The 22,186-nt window shown below is 33.6% G+C and overlaps 1 protein-coding gene across 2 annotated transcripts in view; it reads left to right on the plus strand.

Annotated features, from left to right (window-relative positions):
* Positions 1–22,186, plus strand: part of crhr1 (corticotropin releasing hormone receptor 1) — a 225,860-nt gene that overhangs the window by 51,854 nt on the left and 151,820 nt on the right. For both annotated transcript variants that reach the window (XR_012400935.1, XM_691254.8), the window contains exon 2: positions 19,519–19,606. Coding sequence is in view for 1 of the 2 variants with exons in the window: in XM_691254.8 (XP_696346.3) it covers positions 19,519–19,606 (88 nt within the window). In the remaining variant the exon portion in view is untranslated. The remainder of the gene's footprint in view (positions 1–19,518; positions 19,607–22,186) is intronic.

A 22,186-nucleotide genomic window follows, 5' to 3' on the forward strand; every position in this document is an offset into this window, starting at 1 on the left:
CTCTGGCACTCAGCTTTAAATCCCCAAACACTGAAATTGTCAGATGGAGCTGCAGGATCACACTAGCTTTACGCTTTCATCCAGCAGGCTGCCATCAATCCCCCAGGATTTCTAGCCTTTGTATCCCAAGATCATCCTTCCTTTGCTGGCCGGCGATCTCCAGCGCCTGTGGCTCAGCAGCCCGTCGTGTAGTCTTTACTGGAAGGATTCGGGTTTATGCACACAGCCTGAGTCGGCCAGCAGATCCAGCCAATCAGGCCATTTGTCTCAAAGCAGACTAAAGCCAGTAGACAGAAAAGAATCATGCAAAACACACCACTTTGTTAGCATGTTCTTGGCTTCGTCTGCGTTTTGAGTTCATTCATTCATTCATTCATTCATTCATTCATTCATTCATTTAAATTTCTAATGTTTTGCTTGAATATTTGGAATAGATGTTTATCACTAATTCTTTCTTAAGTATTTTAATTGTTCATTTATTTGCATTTATGTTTTGCTTAAATATTTTGAATGGATTTTTATCGCTAATTCATTTTTAAGTCTTTTTATTCTTTATTAATTCATTCATTTGGATTTATTTGTTTTGCTTGAACATTTGTAATGGGTTTTTATCACTAATTCATTCTTGACTTTCATTCATCCATTCATTCATTCATTCATTAATTCATTTGGATTTTAAATGTTTTGCTTAAGCGAAGCAGTGGCGCAGTAAATAGTGCTGTCGCCTCACAGCAAGAAGGTCGCTGGGTCACTGGTTCGAGCCTCGGCTCAGTTGGCGTTTCTGTGTGGAGTTTGCATGTCCTCCCTGCGTTCGCGTGGGTTTCCTCCGGGTGCTCCGATTTTCCCCACAGTCCAAAGACATGCGGTACAGGTGAATTGGGTAAGCTAAATTGTCCGTAGTGTATGAGTGTGTGTGAATGTGGGTGTGGATGTTTCCCAGAGATGGGTTGCGGCTGGAAGGGCATCCGCTGCATAAAAACTTGCTGGATAAGTTGGCTGTTCATTCCGCTGTGGCAACCCCGGATTAATAATTTTAATAAAGGGACTAAGCCGACAAGAAAATGAATGAATGAATGAATGAATGTTTTGCTTAAATATTTAGAATGGATTTTTATTACTAATTCATTCTTAAGTCTTTTAATTCATTAATTCATCCATTTATTCATTCATTCTTTGCATTTATAATGTTTTGCTCAAATATTTAGAATGGACTTTTATCATTAATTCATTCTCAAGTCTTGATTAATTAATTAATTCATTCATTCATTTAAATTTATGTTTTGACTGGATGTTTGGATTAGATTTTTATCATTAATTCATTCTTAACTCTTTTTATTCTTCATTCATTAATTTATTCATTTGGATTTATAATGGTTTGCTTGGATATTTTGAATGGATTTTTATTATTAATTCGTTCTTAAGTCTTTTAATTTGTAATTCATTTATTCGCTAAATTAGATTTATAATGGTTTGCTTTGATATTTTGAATAGATCATTAATTTATTCCCTTTAATTCTTTTAATTCTTCATTTATTCTTTTTTTTCATTGTTTTTATTTTTCTTCAGTAACTCTTTAGTTTTATGTGGTTTGTGGTTTCTTCTGTTTATTTATTAACAAATTCATCGGTTAATTTCACCAAAAAATAAAATAAAATAAAATAAAATAAAAAATGTCTTGCTCTTTATATTAGTTCTTGAATATTTACAATTACAATATGAACAAATTTACAATTCATTCATTCATTCATTCATTCATTTGTATTTCTAATAGCTTTTTTAACCTTACTTGAGTATTTTAAAATACATTTTCACCATTTCTCATTCATTTATTCATTTGTTTGTTTGTTTGTTGAATTTGTTCATTCATTCATTCATTCATTCATTCACCCTTATGTTTTATCGATTGATTCATACATTGTTTATTTTTTTCAACTTGAGCTTAATTTATTTTACTTAAGCTATTTATATGCATAGTATATGCATATGTGTTCTTGAGCATAAAGGAATGACTTAATAATTGGTTAGTAATACTGTAAATTGTTATTTATACAGCAGAACCATATACTTTTTATTTAAAATGTTTGAGTAGAATCTGTCTTCTGAGTTTGTTTTCTGAAATTGGATAAAAGAGTATTTAACCACAATTCAGCATTGAGTTTAAATAAAATAAATATTGATATTAGCAAGTGCTAAAATGTATTTCAAGAACCATTTGAAAAATAGTCTAAGTACATTACATCTTTGAGACAAATTAAGATGCAAATGTACAAACTGGCTGACTGCATGTGTCTGCAGTATATCACAACATCATTTATCAAACTGTGGTACATGTTTTGATGTCTGCATAATATATCTGTCAGCTGCTGAACTGTTATATACATCTAAATATATTTGTCTGTTGAATGAAAATATAGCGTTGTTGCACAATCTCTTCAGAGACCCACTATACTCAACATCTGTTAATTTGTTCCTTTTTTTGAAAAAAATACAGATCAAATACAATCATTGTTGTGCTGTTAATCAATTTATTTATGCAAACCAACATAAAGCGATGTGATTCAACTAAAACATTGAATGGTGTCTTTTTTGCATGAAGAAAATGCCTGATCATGAAGGTAATTAATTTATGTGTGTAACGACTGCCACATTAGTTACTGTAAATATTTGTAAAATACTAAAACTGTAAAAATGAGGCCTGCACAATTTATCGTTTCAGCATCTATATTGCAGGATGTGCAATGCTGAGTTATGATTATATACTTGACCAGGAGAAACAGTTCAGAGCCCATGAGATTTGCGTTATTGCAGATTTCAACCATAATGTGAGTGAACATTTATCATGCACAGGTTTTTAATTTTATGTTTAAAGTATTTAGACACAATCAGTTTTATCATTTGTTACTTTAAAGAAGAATAATTTTATTATATTATTTGTACAGTAGAGACTTTTTCAGTGTTCTTTTACATTTGATTATTCAAATTCTGTGCCAAAATACTATTTAACAGCCACAGAAACCATAAAACACTGTTTATTTCACTTTATCTTTGCTCTTTTGTATTTATTAATGCTTACAATTTGTTGATTTCATGCATAGTTCACTTCCTTACAGAATCATCCCATTAAATCTAAATGAATAAATTAATTCCATCGGTTTTTAAGTCATGGTGTAATTGTATACAGCAGATATCAAAATATAAATCAATTTATCACATTAAATATTTATTTTGTTTATTTTCTTTCTTTCTTTTTTACTGTACAGTATGTAAACAATGAGAGCTTATTTTGCCATATTCAAATAAAAGTCTAAGTAGCCAAATGCTGAATATGGAAAAATGAAACGCATCTACTGTAAACACCAACGAGAACACTTCTCTTTCGCCTGCTTGTGATCCAGTTGATCAAAATGCATTTTAATAGCAGGTGTAAACAGGGGCCTAGTATATCAAGGCTATTGTTAGTGCAGGATTAGACATTACCAGCACCACTGCCAGTCTCCTCAGATGACCCCAGACAACTGACCACAAACTAGAATATCTCTTTTCAGGCAACTGCAAAACGGGGTCAACACACCGCTTACGGTTGTTGTCGTTATACTGTTATGAGAATAGAATCTCCAGGGCCAAAAATTCAAATCAACTGAGTCAGATTGACATGGTTTTGCATAATATTTGTGTTCACTTTACCCTCAGCACTGAAATGTTTATTTATTCGCAAATTAAACGCTTTATTAATAGGTGTTTTAATATTGCAGTGGGATGGAAACTCATGTCCTCCTGGCACACTGGTCCAGGTCTTATTTGTTTTTCAGGTTATTTTGGATATAAATCTTGCATAAAGGTTTGTAGACACTCAAACTTGCAACATTATCATATTGACATAAGCTTTTTCTGTATAGGCAATCATGTACTGTAGATCATTTGGCAACAATAGTCTGCATAAAATGCAGATGTAGGTGAAGGAGTGTATTAGTTCTTTATTGATAATAATTTATTTTCTACTTGTGCTTTAGTGCTTTGTGTTGATGTTGAATTCACTTACTGTAGACGAGGGACATTCATTTGTGACCCTGGAGCCTGCTCATATGTGACAATTTTTAGAAACTGAGATGTCTACATAATCTAAAAGCTGAATAAAAATGCTTTCCATTGTGTGGTTTAAGATATGATCATATTTGGCCGAGATACAACTATTTGAAAGTCTGGAATCTGAGGGTTTAAAACATCTAAATATTGAGAATCTGTGTTCACTTCAAGCATTGCATATTTACAGTAGGGTATTTACAACATATCTTAATTTAATATTCTAATAATTTGTGACAAAAAAGAAAATCAGGGCAGCACGATGGCGCAGTGGGTAGCGCACTCGCCTCACAGCAAGAAGGTCACTGGCTTGAGCTTCGGCTGGATCAGTTGACATTTCTGTGTGGATTTTGTGTGTTCTCCACGTGTTCGCATGGGTTTCCTTCAGGTGTTCCGGTTTCTCCCACAAGTCCAAAGACATGCGCTATAGGTGATTTGGATAAGCTAAATTGTTCGTAGTATATATGTGTGAAGGAGAGTGTATGGGTGTTTCCCAGTCATGTGTTCCAGCTGGAAGGGCATTCGCTGTGTAAAACATGCTAGATAAGTTGGTGGTTCACTCCACTGTAACGACCCCAGATTAAAACAGGGACTAAGATGAAAGAAAATGAATAAATGTAAAGAAAATCTATAATTTTGACCTACATTGATGCAATGCATTTATGGCTATCTGCAATAATATACCAGTGCAACATGAGACCGGTTTTGTGGTGCGGGATCACATTTAAAAAAAAAAAAAAGCATTCACATACTCCATCTTATAGATTTGACATCCATCAGGAAATCCATTTGCTTCATCAAAGTGCATATTCATGCATGAAAGGTTTTTTGTGTGTGTGCAGAATCTGTTTACTGAGCATGAGGTAAACAGCATTGTAAACAACACTAGCGAATTCAGGATTTAGGCTATCAATGTAAAGTTTATCAAACTCACATTTGTTTTCCAAATCCACTGATCACAATTAAAATAAGAACTCAGAGAAATAAACTTTCATCCATCAGACAGGCAATATTTTACTGTAAGTAATTATGCATGGACTAAATGTTAAATAAGTGGAAAAAATGGAGAAGCAGCCAAATCAATCAGCAGGATGGCAGGATTTTTTCTAAGTGACTGCACACTGTCCAGTCTTGTTTGAAAATAAATGCAGTCAGGTTTGGCATTGTCAAAAAGACCTCAGTTCCAACGGATGTGCAAAAATTATGAGAAATTCAGTTATGCATGCATGCACCTATGTTTCTGTAGTCTGCCACTGTTGATATGGTTGTCAAGTAGTCTACACAGACATATACGTCTATGGCAGCAACATTTCTTTTAGTTTTTCTTTTAGTTTGCATGCTACTTATTAAAACTCAAAACGCATTCCTCCAAATTTTGTTGTTGTGTAAGTGACCGCACAGACTCACTGGACATATTTGGTTAAGCGTAAATTTTGTCAAACCACAAAAAACGACTTCAGCCTACATTTCATTGCAGTTTCTAGGTGAAATCAATGCTAAGGTGCAGTACGACGGCAAAAGCTTTTGTTTTTTTTTCACAATAATTATATTTACAGGGTCAAATTATCAATGAAGGCAGCATAGTGACTCAGTGGAGTCCCAGCTGGGCCAGTTGGCATTTTTGTGTGGAGTTTGCATGTTCTCCCCGTGTTTACATAGGGATCTTCTGTATGCTCCGGTATTCCTCCACAGTCCAAAAACATGCGCTATAGGTGAATTAAATAAAGTAAATTGGCCGCAGTGTATGAGAGTGTGAATGAGAGTGTTTGAGTGTTTTCTAGTACTCGGTTGCAGCTGGAAGAGCATTCGCTGCTTAAAACATATCCTGGAATAGTTGGCATTCCGCTCTGCATACTCATACTTTGCTATTCGAACCGTGCCCAGGCCCATTTCCCGGATCGTTTGAGGAGTGTGAGTTCTCTGAATTGGGCTCAGGTGCGGTTTACTTGGCCGGCCCTTGCCCGGTTGAAAGAGGTGTGCCCGAGCACGGTTCACTTGGGTACGCTTGTAGTGTGAATGCAAAGCGCGCCTGAGCCCGAAATTGAAGCTGCGCCTTTAGAAAATCTCCTAATTCCTGCTAAACAAGGACTTTATGATTGTTTATGAGTGTCAAAAGTGGCTGATCGCTTCTTTAACTGAACTGCGCATCATCAATGACTTGATAAGCTTGCTCTGGCCTGAATGCGATTTGAGTGTGGGCTTTCAGGGGAGATGGGTGGGGGGATAAGAGTGCTTCTGCCCGGTTCGAGGCCACCATATGAATTATCGATGAATAAAGGATTATTTTCATGCAGTTCTTTGCAAATTTGCTAAAAATAAATAAATACTACAAAACAGCTTAACAAGGTCTTTGATTTGTAAACAAAGAAGTTTGCCTCACCAGTCTATCACCATATGGATAAGTCTTCTGATGTGGTTAGTTTACTCACTAGCTCACTTTGTGGTACGTTGTTGTCATTGTAAGACTTTGCAAGTCTGGTGGAGCATGGTTCCACAAAATTGCTAAAAGCAATGTAAAATCAAAGTAAAGCTACACGGTTGCATTAGAGTTTTTCTTTTATTTGCTTTTGAAAACTCTATTGGCTGGGTTTAGGTGAGAGGTTTGCTGGTGATCATCACCTTCTAGTGGATCTGTCCTTTGAAACATGTAAAAAAAAAAAAAGACCTATCTGGAGAAATGCATTTTATATTTGGTATAAGAGTAGGTTAAGGAAGGTGTTTTCAGTGAGCCTTTTTTTTAATGCGGTTTTAGTTCAAAAGCATGTTTTGTAAGCTTCCCCTTAGATGAAGCTGATCAGATCACACTTTTGGAAATGATTTGTTTTCTGCTACACTCCATTGTCAAGTATTTTAGGCAAAATGTAAAAAAAAAAAAAAAACAGTTAATATATGAGCTTAAATATCAGGTAGCTATTGTTTTTACATATCAGCTGGATAGATAAACAAATTACATTTGATACCAATGGGGTTAAATGTGAGGGTAAAACAAAAGGAAAAGAAAGACTATGCAATACTGAAGATCAACTATCTTTTATTTATTTGCAAAGTAATGAAAAACAACAAAAAAATGTAAACATAAGAAGTACGGTGCAGATAATTGTTTTTTTTTTTTGTAATTTAGATGTTGTACAGCGGTTGGTTTCAGTCCACTAATGTAACTGAACACAAGATGTTCACAGAACTCCTGCAGTGCTAAAGTGTAACTGCACTGTAGCATTTCTGTTTTTATCCCATTTTAGTTCAGTTCTTTGTGACATTGTGCTTACTGCTGCAGTACAAATTTGCAATACCTTTAGGGATTGTAATTGATCAGGTCTTTATTTTGTGATAACAACAAGGCTGTGTGTGCTTTATTACATGGCTGCATTCCATGTGGAATTTTTTTAGCTAACCAAAAGGAAAATTTCCACAAAGAGAACAGTTGCAAGCAAGCAGCATGTACTAAATAAATGACCCATGAGAAATATTGAAAGGGCTGTTTTACAAGAAATAAATACAAAATTGCTGTTAATTTGCTGTCCCTCAAGTCATCTAATATACAGTTAAAGGCAAAGTTATTAGCCCAACATTTAAATTTGGATTATTTTATTTTTCTTGCAAATATTTCTCAAGTGATGTTAACCAAGCAAAGGAATTTCCACAGTATTTCCTATATATTTATTTTCTTCCCGGAGAAAGTCAATAATATTAGCCCCCTTAAATTAATATTAAATACTGTCAAATGACTTGCCTAATTGACCTAACTTGTCCAATTAACCAAAGCTTTTACATTTTACTTTAAGATGAATACCAATATCTTGCAAAATAACTAGTAAAATTATATGTGCTGTCATCATGGCCAAGACAAAATAATTTAGCTTTTTTTTTTCCTTCTTCACAAGAGCATTCAAAGCTTTTAGCTGAAACTGTTCCTGGTGATTCATAAAATGCAGCTTCTGACACTTTAAGAGCCAAAAAAGCTAATTAATACCTGTGGTTCCATACAACACATTGAGAGATTATAAAACAATGAGTATGTACAAAACAGGACATTATTCACAGCCGTATACCTTCAGTCCTTGACAAACATCATGTTGTTCATTAAATTCATACTTATCCTGGATTATGAAGCCTATAATAAAAGCAAACTTTCCAGATTTTATTTGTATAATGTATTATATTTTCATTCATTTATTTTCTATTTGGCTTAGTCCCTTTAATTAATTTGGGGTCACCACAGCGGAATAGACCGCCAGCTTATCCAGCACATGTTTTACACAGCGGATGCCCTTCCAGCTGCAACCCATCTCTGGGAAACATCCATACACACTCATACACACTCATTTACACTTATAAACTAAGGACAATTTAGCCTACCGAGTTCACCTGTACCGCATGTCTTAGGACTGTGGGGAATTCCGGAGCATCTGGAGGAACGCGGGGAGAACATGTAAACTCCACACAGAAACCCATTTCCAAGCTCGAACCAGTGACCTTTAAGCTATGAGGCGACAGCACTACCTACTGTGCCACTACGTCGCCTATATCATATATTTGGCTGTTGATGGTAGGTTATAATGTTGTAATGTTGCATTCCAGCAATGCAAATTTGATGTGATGTCAATTTACTACTGTAAGAATAAGATTTTATCTACAGTGTTTCAAATTGTAGTTCTGCCATATGACTAAAAAGTTATCAGTATTATGGTGAAAGTACTTTTCTAGTCAAACCATTCCTCTGTAATCTTATACCAAAAACGGAAATAAGGGCAGTGATAATAGCTAAAAATGTGCAAGAGCATTGCTATTATGTGAGTGTATTGTTTTGCAATATGGAGAAATAAAAAGTGTTGATGTTTAATCCAAAGTAATTCACAAATACTTGAACATGAAATGATTTAATGACAATAACTTGCTATGCTTACAACTGAATTAGTTACAAATAACTGTAAAAAATTATAAAATATGTATTGATAAAAACTTATGATAATGATTGTACCCTGTTTAAATGTAATATAAACTACCTGAGAGAGTGGTCGAGAAATAGAGAGAGGGAAAGAGACAAAGGACAGATAGTCCTCAAAGAGAGCCTGAGAAGATCAAGAGCATGAGAGATGCAGAGCTGAGCAGAAAGAGATAAAGTTTACCAGCTATCTTGTATCTTCCTTGACCATGTGACCGGAGCCCAAATACTGAGACATACAAACTGAGTAATCAACGTGACCACATCGTAAAACCCCCAAAGCCAATCTGTCTTTGGAACTTGTATGAACCTTTTTGGTGAAAAAGACATGCTTTGCAATATGAACAAATGGATATGATAATTTGCATTCCTACACTACTATCATATAAAAATTAAATCAAATTGACATCTAACAAGAAACACATCAAAATTCGATTACGATCTGGCCTGTTTCTGTTTCAAATTTTTGACACGTTTTTTTGATGCCAATGTTAGATGTCAATTTAATGTCATTTTGAAATCACTGTATCAATTGATAAAATCAATTTAATCAAATCAATTTGCATGACATCAATGACGTAAATGTAAATTTGATGTTGTTTTGACATCAAGGTGTCTGCTGGGAATGTTGAAACATTAAAACTGACCCTCTTAAATTATTATGTACTCATGTGATGGTAAAGCTCAAATTTAGACAGAAGTTTCTTTTTTTATTGTAGCTTTCATCCATTTTTATAAACACAATATCTAGTACACTGACCTGACTTTTACCAACACGGATTGAGCTGAAAAGCTGCCACCCTCCTGAACCCTGTATAGCAGCGATAAAAGACTTGTGACCAAGCCTGTTTATTGTTTCCTAGAAAGGCTTTGTCATAATACACACAGCACAATTGGACCTTTCCTCTCCAACTTCGCCTTTAGTCTGTCTGGCTTAATCGGAAAAAGACCAGCATCAAGAGCTACCGGAGAGTGAAAATTGAGAGAGGAGGAAAAATAGCAGAGAGAAATGGCAAAGAACAGAGTCTGAATAAAAAATGCAAAAGTTGTTCAGTGTAGTTTGGTCATAGTTAGTTAAAATGTGGCTTCTTTATCCTCTTGGACTGTAAGGAGGATTAGATGTTTGATTCTCTGCCCAAAATAGACCTGCCTGGGAGAAACATGCAGGCGATGCTGGATAGAATTTGATCTTCTCTAAGCTGCTCAACAATGGCTTTCTAAAGAGCCAGACTTATAAATTCTGCTAGAATACAGATCAGGTCTAGGGGCGGAAGTTGAAATTGCATTTTCTTTTCTTTCTTTTTCTGGCATTTTTCATTTTTGTTATTTATAAATCATGAGATGAAAGGCATAAGGTGAATTTACTGAGATGTCACCTTATGTCATTGCCTTATAAATATTTTATATAATGTGCCAGAGCATATTGAGAATTCTGTCACATGTCATTTCTGGTTTAACATCTAAAAGTTGTTTTTAAATACCATAGAGAGTGCCAAATTGATGATGTTTCAGTGGTTTCAGTTTAGCTGGGGTGAATCTAAAAAAAGAGACAATTTTGACATGTTTGTGTTGCCATAAAGTATATTTGGTGAAGGACAGAGCGTGATACATTTGTCATATGACATGTGGATGATATTTCATGCTCAGTAATTAAATCCCACCACACAAAGGCTGCAATTGATTTTGAACTCTGATTTGAATTTGCCGTTAGGTTTGTTTTAGAGATTGTCCTCAAAACTTGTGATTAACAAGCTGAAACGTCAGAGTTTCTTAAAAAGTATGGTACGTGACTCACCCAGGATTTTATTTTATTTTATTTGTTTTGCAAAATTTATTTTATTTTATTAAAATTTTTATTTTATTTTATTTCACTTATTATTGTTTTAATTTTATTATTGTTTTACTTGTATTAATTAATTTATTCTTTATCATCTTAACATCAATAATATTTTGAAAAGTTATTAATATTATTATTAATATTGTTGTTGTTGTTGTTGTTGTTATTACTATTATTATTTAAAAATAATAATAATAATAATAACTACAACAAAAACAAAAACAATAATAATAGTAATAATAAAATAATAATAAAATACATTTGCTTTATTATTGCTAAAATACATATTGTATTATATTAATTATTATTATAATTATAATATAGTAGTAATAATAATAATAATAATAATAATTATTATTATTATTATTATTATTATTATTATTATTATTATTATTATTATTATTAAATAACTCAATGGTAACAAATGCAAGATCTTTAAAAACTATTAATATTTAGTTTTAAAGTTGTTTAAGGTTATTTATAATTTTAAAAATAATTTTTATTTGTAAAATTTTTAAAAAATATTTATTATATTTAATTTTAAATTATTAGTATTATTTTATTTTAGCTGCATTTCTTTTTACATATTATTTGAGGTTTTCTGGTTTTCTAGAAAAGGAGTGGGCAATCATAAAAGTTAATTAACATCATGCCCACTTATATAATATTGATTATGCTAAATTACATCTACAAGAAAAAAGAAAAGAAAAGAAAAGAAAAGATAAGGTTTTTACCCATGAAGTGGTTTTAAACTTGAGCAACCTAACATTAAAACCATGTGACTAATCAGCTGTCTCTATTATTTTTGTTTTGTTTACTGCTGGTTACAAGGTTACCAATACTATAACCAACCACTCTAAGAACTTGATGAAAACACACCTAATTCACTTTTGTGTGTCCGTTTGTGTGTGAACTTTGTGTGTAAAGATTCCTTTTACATTAGGATGGAAATCTGGCTAATGAGAACATCTGTACTGTTTATTTTTTGCTGCAGAAATTGAAAATCTTACAGCAAATGTATAGAAATGCTGGACTGCTGAAGTGGCACTGTGGGTGGAAACATGCTTTTTAATGGATGATAATATTAATATTCTCATCCTTCAACATCCTATGCAAAACATGGACGTACATTTTTGCTTAAACAGTAAATCTGGATTCAGCGGGGATCCAATTATGTCACCTAAACTTGGAAAAGCTCATTTTTTCATGTTACTGTATGCAGGGCTGGAGCAAGCTGAACTGCCGCTCTAAGCAGATATCACGCCGTCCTAAGCAGAGATCACGCCGCCCTAAACCCCAATGTGAAAACGAAAGTGACCTGTTATGAAAATTAAGCGATGTGTTGCGGACCTCTGTTCTGTCGCCTATGCGCGAATATATCTGAGGACGCGGGTGGTGAGGGAGGTGTCGCGGACATAACTGAGGACGCAGACCCCACCCTCTCTATATCGCCTAGGTCGCCTCTATGGAATCGCCGGCCCTGACTGTATGTCATGAGTGTGCTGAAGCTTTTCAGTTCTTCTCAGACTGTTAGGAATCATTCCTCATCCACTGTTCTTGAGGGACTGGTCCTATACATTTGTGTTTGAAGAGTTTTTGGCTTTGGGTTTTCCTCCAAGACCAGTCTGAAGAGGCAAAGGCCATAAAGTAAGAGATAGTGGTCTTTGTTTGAAATGTGAGGTGGGATTTCATAGGGATTTCACACACCCAGAGAATCTAGGAAAGGTGTATACTGGGTTGATGGTGGTTCAGTTCTGGGCTTGATGCCTTTTCATTAGTTCAGTCTCTTAGGAGAAGCTTCAGAGAGGTGCTTAAGAGCTTCCCTGTGGAGTCTGAGCTGTTTTGATAATGAACAGTATGTGTGTTTTGTACTGTTCTTACTTTTGAAAAAGATCAAGGAGGTTAAAGTACTCTGTGCTTCAGGAACAAATCCAGAAAGCACTGGTGATCTGTTACTGTAAATTTATAAATGAACATTTAAAGGCTGCTTAAGGTTGCTAGTTACAGCTAATTTAGTTTTGGTTTTATGGTGTCTTTGATCAAACAAAATAACATAGGAAGAATAGTTAAACTAGTTGACCATAGAAGTTTTGTTTGTTAAAGAAAAAAAAAAGTCACTATGAGTCTGTTTTAAACATTGTTCTGTTGGGATTTAGTATACAGTGGTAGTTTAGTATACAGTGGTCCCTCATTAATTGCGGGAGTTACTTTCTAAAAGTCCCCTGCAATAAATGAAATCTGTGAAGTAGTCAGCTACAATTATTATAGATGTTTAAAGACTATAAAACCCCTCAACACACACATTTTCAACTTTTTGTGAGATGGCTAGCATCGTCCTCCGCCTTTTGCTTTTTTGCAAAAGGTTTAGTGCCTAAAACATTTGTCAAAGTTTTGATGATATACTGATGTTAATAGTTTTGTATTGCTTTGCCTTTAATATTTTTTATGTTTTGGCTTCATATATAGGCTGAATTTTTGTTCCTTTTAGAGCTGGGATTGTTTTTTTTTTATTCCAAAATAAAATTCTATTTAAATAATAATGTATGTACAGTAAGTATTCATGCATGTATGTATGTGATTTTGGTTTGTTTATCCATCCATTTAGAGGTCTGCACGGGACTAATTATTTTGTTCCACTCTCGTCAGATTTTTTCCGCACCCGACTGCTCCAGCTGTATTGAAATCTAGTTTCTAAAATCTCACGTTTAAATTGGGTACTACCGAAAGAGAAAGATAACAGATAAAAGTATAGGTTGTGCAAGGATTGTATGCTAATTATCAGTTTTGTTTGCCCCTTTGTGATGAGACATGAGTGTTGCATTAAACCTAAGGTTCCAGTCTTGTGACCACTAAAGGGTAAAACTTTGAGGTATTATCACACTGTGCAAAGGGTATTTTTTTTCCATTTGCATCTATGATGCATGAAAAAGGCTCTCATACATCAAACTTCTGTGATGTTTTCTAACAGTAAACTGATCGTTTTCTAATGCAAGTTGAAGGACAGCGCATCTTCACTTTGCTCTCCAATGTTGGTAAAGTCCACTCTGGGGAGTGTTATGCAGATGACAGCACTGGTCATTCAGCTTGTGTAACAGTCATGAGCACTGGCTGTACTGGTGCTCAATAAGAATGAGGAAATAACAGATATGGAATTCTGGAATAACGTCGGTACTCAGGAACGCTATAATTAGCCCGCCTGCTTCAATATTCACCAGAGTTACTGACCACTACCGCTTTTTATTCAGAAAGTTATGTCCACACCGCAAGAAATCTGCTTGGGTCTTGTGGCTCCTGCCGTACTGCCGCAGGAATGCACACCTCTAAATTCATTCATTCGTTCATTCATTCGTTTATTTGTTTGTTCGTTCATAAATTTGAGTTCTTCAGTTTTTTTTCCAAACCTGTAAACATTTCTGTCTTGCATTGAACACAAACCTTTACATATTGAAGAATGTTTATATCAGTACCGGTTCACTTTCACAGAAGGGGAAAAAAAGATTGTGATTATTTTGGATTTTTTAACATTAATCAAAATCATCTTATATCTTCTTGTCTTATAACTTGCTTAAAACATATGGAGGCTGAATAAATAATGATAGTCTTTCCATGTTTTACTCAAAAATAAAAAACAATAACCTAATCATTTACTCCCTCTGATGTGATTTTAAACTTTTATGAGTTTATTTCTTTTGTTTAAAAAAGAGATCTTTTGAAGATTTCTGTTTTTGGCACCCTTAGACTTCCATAGTAGGAAAAAAATATATAATGAATATAATAAATATTATAGAAATCTATGGACTGCATTTTTTAAAATATCTTCTTTTTTTGTTCAACAGAAGAAGCTTATAAAAGTTTGGAACAGGTGAAGCATGAGTAAATGATGACAGAATTTTAATTCTTGGGTGAACTATTCTTTTAAATTAGTAGCATCACTGCTCTACTCAGTTATGCCCCTGCTGCGCATGTCGACACAAAGCTCTCTGGCTGTTTGTCAAACTATTGTGAGTGTGTGTATGTGTGTGTGTACAGTATTGAGGCCTCCAGGGTGATCCTGTCCAGCACATGGGTTATTCAGTGGCCCTACAGAGCTGGTGGCTGAGGGTGATGAAGTGAAACTGTTCCAACTGACAGGAAAGTCTGAAGGCGCAAGCATCCCTCGACACAAAAACACACCTTTGGGGAACTGGAAAGCCTGGATGAAGTCCGTGAAAGAGACAGCGAAGGGATTGAGAAAGAAATCGTTTGGGATGTTTCTGGAAGGACCGGAGGAAAAGGCAGTTCAAGGCTCGGAGAAGATTACTGGCGAGCGAAACCAGCGAGATGAGTGTCAGTCTGCCAGCTCATAAAACACACCAGAGGCTGTATTTCTTGCATTTTTCCCTCCATTTGTCTCCGCTAGCTGTCAACACTGAGCTCTGTAAACCTGTCCGCGTGTGGCGAAGGTCAGGGACCAGTCGGCAGCAGAAGGCAGGCTGTTCACCTCATGCCGTTGGGAGATTGCAGTCATTTCATTTGTGTAGCTTGTAAAAATTTTGGCGCTTAACTGAAAGCCTTCGCTCAGTGTGACAATGGTAGTTTCTGCTGACTTAATGTACATGTGGTGATGACATTCGGTTACAGTGATTCAGTGGTTACATGCAGGGCGTGAAAGCTTTTAGAAGTCATGAGGCTTTTGCAAACTTTATGACTGAAGGTCCGCTGAGGATGGATTCAGTGTTTGGAATCAGTCTGTTGTCCCTTGTTTTAAGGCAAAATGCTGCAGGCAAACTCACTTTTTTTGTGTATCTATCAATATTTAGCTTAGTTTTATATATATATATATATATATATATATATATATATATATATATATATATATATATATATATATATATATATATATATATATATATATATATATATATATAGATATATATATATCTATATATATATCTATATATCTATATATATATATATATATATATATATATATATATAAATATATATATATATATATATATATATATATATATATATAAATATATATATATATATATATATATATATATATATATATATATATATATATATATATAAATATATATATATATATATATATATATATATATATATATATATATATATATATATATATATATTAAACAACACCCGAAATACACCATTAAATGTGTATTTTGTTCTACTATATTATTCATTCATTCAGTTTCCTTCGGCTTTCTCTCTGATTTAGAGGTTGCCACAGCGGAATGACCAGCCAACTATTCTAGCATACAGTGTATGCCCTTCCAGCCACAACCCAGTACTTGGAAACACCCATACACTCTCATTCACACTCATATATACGGCTAATTTAGATCATTCAATTTACTTATAGTGTATGTTTTTGGACTGTGGGGGAAACCAGAGAACCCAGAGAAAATCCACACGGACTCGGGGTAAAACATGCAAACTCAACGCAGAAACACCAACTGGCCCAGCCAGGACTCGATCCAGTGAACTTCTTGCTGTGAGGTGACAGTGCTAACCACTGAGCCACAGTGCCACCTGCGCTATATTCATCTAATGTTAATTTCAGCTACTATTCATAATTTTAACTGCTGTTTTTTTGTTGTTGTTGCATTAAATAGTTGTAAATCTTCTGTCATATCTACGGTATTCAGCATTTGAAGTACATTAAAACCTTTTAAAAACTAAAACTGTTCAACAACACACATTCTTGACCTATATTAAAAATAAATAAATAAATAAACTTTTTCATCCACTTTAGATGTTGACTATATTCTAAAAGTTTTAATCCATACACATTTGGCTAATTAAATACATTTTGTATAAAAAAAATACAAACATTTTTCTGGCTTTTCGCTGCTTTTGATTTATGGAGGAATAAAAAGAGACACCCAAAATCTCCTGACTCTAAAATCCTGTAAAGCTCCAGTCACGCTAGTCCTTTCTCCCCATTGACTTCCATTCATACGCATATGAATGTGTTAGACATGGAAATCCTTGTGAATATCCCGTATTTAACATTTTGCTGCATTGAAAAGTTTAAGTCACAGTTTCTGACCTGTAAAATTTGCCATGTAATGAATGAGACAAAAAATAAATAAATAAATAAAAAACTAAAATAAAAATAAATAAATAAATAAATGAATTTATGAATTGTGCTTCATGCATGTGATTAAGCTTGACAAACAATATTAAGAAACACTATTTTCTCTGTCTCTCTGTCTCTCTCTCTCTCTCTTTCTCTCTCTCTCTCTCTCTCTCTCTGAAAAAAAAACAAAAACACTCCCCTGTCCTCACTCTAGTGCTTAATTCTTGTACTAACAGTTCATTTGTATAATTAGCACCACATCGTGTGTATTACCTCTTTTTGCTGAATCGCCGGATGCCTCCTCAATTATAAGTTGCTTTGGACAAAAGCTATAAGGGGTTCCCAAACTTTTCAGCCTGTGGCCCCTAGAATAACAATGCCAGTGACTCGCAATCCCCAAATTCCACTTAGGTGGTTATAAGTATGCAAATGTTGCTCATACAACAATAGGCCTATAAAAACACGAGCATACTGACAACACACAAAAAAAGTGCAACAGTCTAACAACCATATCATTTTTATAGTCAATTATTTATTTGTTTAATATTAACCTCAACTAAAGAGACTGGTGGATAATTTTTTCAGCACAAGTGTATTCTTGGTTTAATTTTGGAGATGGCCACTCGGAGATCATCCTAAATGTTCAGTTGTGGCCTTTTTTTTATGTATTAATTGCCATAAAGGTATCAGAAAGTTTAACCTGGTGCTATAAAATCAATCTGTCGCAGCTAATTCTATTGCTGTGTTGTTGAAGAAATGTAAACACACCAATCCTATAAAAAATAATTTCAATGCTGATGCTTTTCATTTGCATGTTGGTGTTTTTTACTATTAAAAACTATCTTGTAAAAAAAATCTTTTGTGTTTTATGGCTAAAATATTGTAATTCTAATAGTTTAATAAAATGTACTTAACTTTTTGAAATCACCAAGCAATCACCTGTCATTGTCCTGCATCCCCTCTGGGGGTCCCGACCCCCACTTTGGGCAACCACTGTGCTAAATGATTTAATGTAAAAAAATAAATGCAATAGAAAATGAAAAAAATTACTTACATTTAAGACCTGGAAGGAAGATTAGCAGATTTTAGCTGTATTATAATTTTTTATTTTGTTTTATCATTTGCTCCACTGATATGCAGTGTCTTGCCTTGAGAAGGTGAAATCATTTTAATAATTTTAATTCTTTGAGTTGGTTGTTTAGGTTACTTGCCTCTAGAACATCTTTGTATTCAAGACTATGAATTACAGATTGCCTTATGCTTATGCAGTAAAATAACAGCAAATCAACCATGGGTAGAACTTTTTGGTCTCTCTTTGTTCAAAGAGCTATTAGTCATAAAGCTGTGATTTAAGTTGACCATGTCCAGCGGATTCTGCTTGACAAAAAATATAAATTGAATTTAGCTCTGTTGGAAGGAATCGTTTAGGCAGCGTGATGTTGGGGCACAGAGGTCACATCTGTGATTTTTTTTCCCCCCTCATTTCCTGAAGGCTATGTGGAAATGAAAGCCCTGTTCTCCTAAGTATTAAATCTTTTAAGTCTTGGCACTTTAATCTTTTAGATCAGCATTCAGACTCCAGTACATTAAATAAAAGGAAAATTAAGGATCAAGGACTTCACGAGAATGAGAGTCATGCTTTTATTCACAATGCACATCATATGCATAAATAACTTATTGTAATAGATATCTTTGACTAAGAGAAAAAAAAACTGCTTAGAAATCAGTTGGACTAATAAGTTTTGCATGTATTTGGATAGGCAAATAATTTGGCATCAGTGTATTTTATAGGAATGCATTTTCAATTTAATTTAATTTAATTTAATTTTATTTTATTTTATTTTATTTTATTTTATTTTATTTTATTTTATTTTATTTTATTTTATATAATTTTATTTTATTTTATTTTATTTATTTATTAATTTATTTATTTATTTATATTTATTTAACTATTACAATTATAATTAAAAATTATTATCAGCTTATTTGAAAAAACATGAAACAAGATTATTTTATGTGCATTTAATACAATATACAAGTCCAATATACTTTTTAAAAAATACACTTTTTTCTGTTGTATTAACCTCTTATTCATGTTTTTTTAAGCTTTTATGTATTAAGTTCAATGTTTCTTCATGATACATTACTGTTAAATCTTAAAATAGACACAATGTACAAAAGAATTAATCATATTATGTGAGACCCTGAATAAAAATGATGACATGTTCATTAAATAATGCTTATTAAACTAATCATTGAAGTCTACCAAACATGTTGAGGTCATGTTCTTCTCCATTTACTGTGAAGTATGAATATTGTTATGCAAGCACGCATGCAGAACATAAATAGCAAGTAAATCAAGTTAACTCAAATATCAGTCCTCACACAAAACTAGCATTTGACTTCAGAAGCACAACACACCTGTATTAGCATGAGGCAGATGTTGACCTGCTTTGTTTTTCCATTTTACAGTATGCCGTCTCTCGCTGCACAGCCAGATGGATGTTAATGCCACACTTTTGTGTTCCATCTACAAATTTCTCTTTCTTTGTTCCACCATTACAGGTGTTGACCATCTGGATTACACTAATCTCCAGGGCAACAGCTGACCTGACCTGCGATGCTCTGCTACTGCTCTCCACCAATCTTACAGGTACGTCTTCACAACAGATCTGTATGTAATTAAAGATTACGGTATGTAAGGGTGGGGTGTGTGATTTGGGAAGCAGGCTCATGGATCAGTTTCACCAGTCAGCTTAATGGCCTCTGGTGTTAATGGTCTCCCATTTGAGGTATTGATAATGTGTCATGGCGTGTAATGGGATTTGTGGTTAAGCTAAATATCACCAATATATCTGAGCTGAACCTGAGGGGCTTTGCTGGTGCCGTGACCCAGATGGAAATGAGGTTTGAGAGGGTGACTGTAATGGAGACCAGATGTCAAGAACTGTGTGAGTTGACTGCCCTGATCTCAGGATACACGCAACTGACATACACTAGAGGCTGTAGTATGTAGCTTATATTGCATATTTATTCAGAGGAAAACCATCTGAGTAATATTTTTTTTTGCTGTAGTTATGCATTTCCATCTCGGAAGCAGTAGTGCTTTAAAAGAAAAAGAAAAAATTCCAGCAAAAAATTGCTTTAAACATAAACATTTTAATTTTACTCACAAAAGATGACTTAATAAATACAAAGATGAAAATATTGTTTTCACAAAGGAATAAACAAACAAAAAATGCAAATTGATCAAAAAAGCAAACAAATTGCATCAAATATCAAAATATTTGTTTCACAAACAAACAAATGAATGAATAAATGCAAAAATTTAAATATTGGTTTCATGAACAAACGAACGAATTGAATGAACGAAATTGAATGAACGAATGATTGATCTAATAAATACATGAATTGCATTAAACATGAAAACAATGGTTCCACAAATGAACAAACGAATGAACAAATGAATGAACAAACAAATTTGAATATAAAAATATTGGTTTCATGAACGAAAGAACGAACAAAAATTTATAAATTGAATGAACGAATGATTGAACTAACAAACGAATGAAGAAATTGCATTAAACATGTAAATAATGGTTTCACAACCGGATGAATGAACGGACAAAAATTGAAGGAATGAACAAACAACTAGCATCAAACATGACAATACTGTTTTCACAAAGGAATAAATGAACGAACGAATGCAATCATGAAAATATTGGTTTCACAAACAATACAAAAATTGCTAATTGAATGAACTAATGAACAAATGAATTGTATCAAGCATGAAAATATTGGTTTCACGAACAAATGAAGAAGTGTTTTATTAATCCATCCAACGACAATCAGTTGTCTTTCTTTGCCATCTACAATTATTGTGCTTATATTGCTATAATGATTTTTATAGTTTTATAATGCATATAATATGATAGATATTCAAACATGATGATAAATAATACTAATAAAACATTTTGTTATAAACCTTGTTTATTTAAAAAATATACTCCTGTATAAATGACACTTTTACTGTATTCTCTTTAATTCATGCTGGATTCAGACTGCAAAATATTGTAGCCTTATACAATTGTCACTGTCAGATTATGAGATTATTTTGATTATTTTTATCCTAAATTCTCATGTCATGGACAACAAATATGTCAGATTACATGTTTGTTCACAACCAATCAGACTGTATCGACCTTTTTTTTGCCATTAAAAATTCAATTGCACAAACATAGTTTTGTCAAAATATATTCCTTTTGTGTCCCACTGAAGAAGGAAAGTCATGCAGGTTCATGACGTGAGAGTGAGTAAATAATAACAGAACTTTCATTTTTGGTTCTTATATTATAACTTTCATTATAATATCTCTTTAATATAAAATAACACTATAAATATTAGGAGCAAGGCCTTTGAGGATAAAAGGATCCAGGTTTGTGGCCCTGGAGCTGTCTAAAGTTGAGCAGCCTGGGTTAATGCTTTCATATTTTGAACTCTGAACTCATTTTTCCATATAACCAAAAGGGACAGGATTTGTTATCCCATGGTCTTTCGTGGGATATGTGACATTTACTTTTCAGTGCAGACAAAACATCATGCATGACAAATGTAAACGTTATTAGTCAGAAAGAAGGCAGTATAAGGAGATGAAAGTTGTGATGGCTAGATTCAGTTTGTTGTTTTTTTTTTTGCTTTACTTTGAAGAGCACAAGATTTATTTATTTATTTATTTTTTGCAGTTAAAGCAGTGTGGTAAATCAAGAAGTAATGCTGGAATGCTGCAACACTCTATCAATGTGTTTGTGTTTTGGGCTTTGCAATGGCTTAGTGAGTGTGAACTGGTGTGAAACCTGGAGGATAAAGAGACAGCTTTTCTGCATACAGTTTTTCATCTAAAAATCTAACTTTTCAACAGTAATAAAGATCACTTGATGTTGAATTGAGAATATTATTCTCTGTTTTTTTATAGCTGTATTGTCATTTATGTTTATCTTAAAGGACTTCTATTTTGATCCTTTTACAAGGTGTAAAATAAGTCTTTGGTGTCTTCAGAATATGTCTGTGGGGTTAAAATACCCATCAGGACATATTATATATCCTGTTGAAATTGTCAGATTTTAGGGTCAGAGTAAATTGTAGCTGTTTTGCGCCTGTTCTTTTAAATGTAAGCTGGTTCTTCATGCCCACTGTTCCAACATGGCTGCTTCTCATGCATCAGATGCACTAGTCA

The sequence above is a fragment of the Danio rerio genome, chromosome 3 (assembly GCF_049306965.1).
Source record: "Danio rerio strain Tuebingen ecotype United States chromosome 3, GRCz12tu, whole genome shotgun sequence".
NCBI classification, from domain to species: Eukaryota; Metazoa; Chordata; class Actinopteri; order Cypriniformes; family Danionidae; genus Danio; species Danio rerio.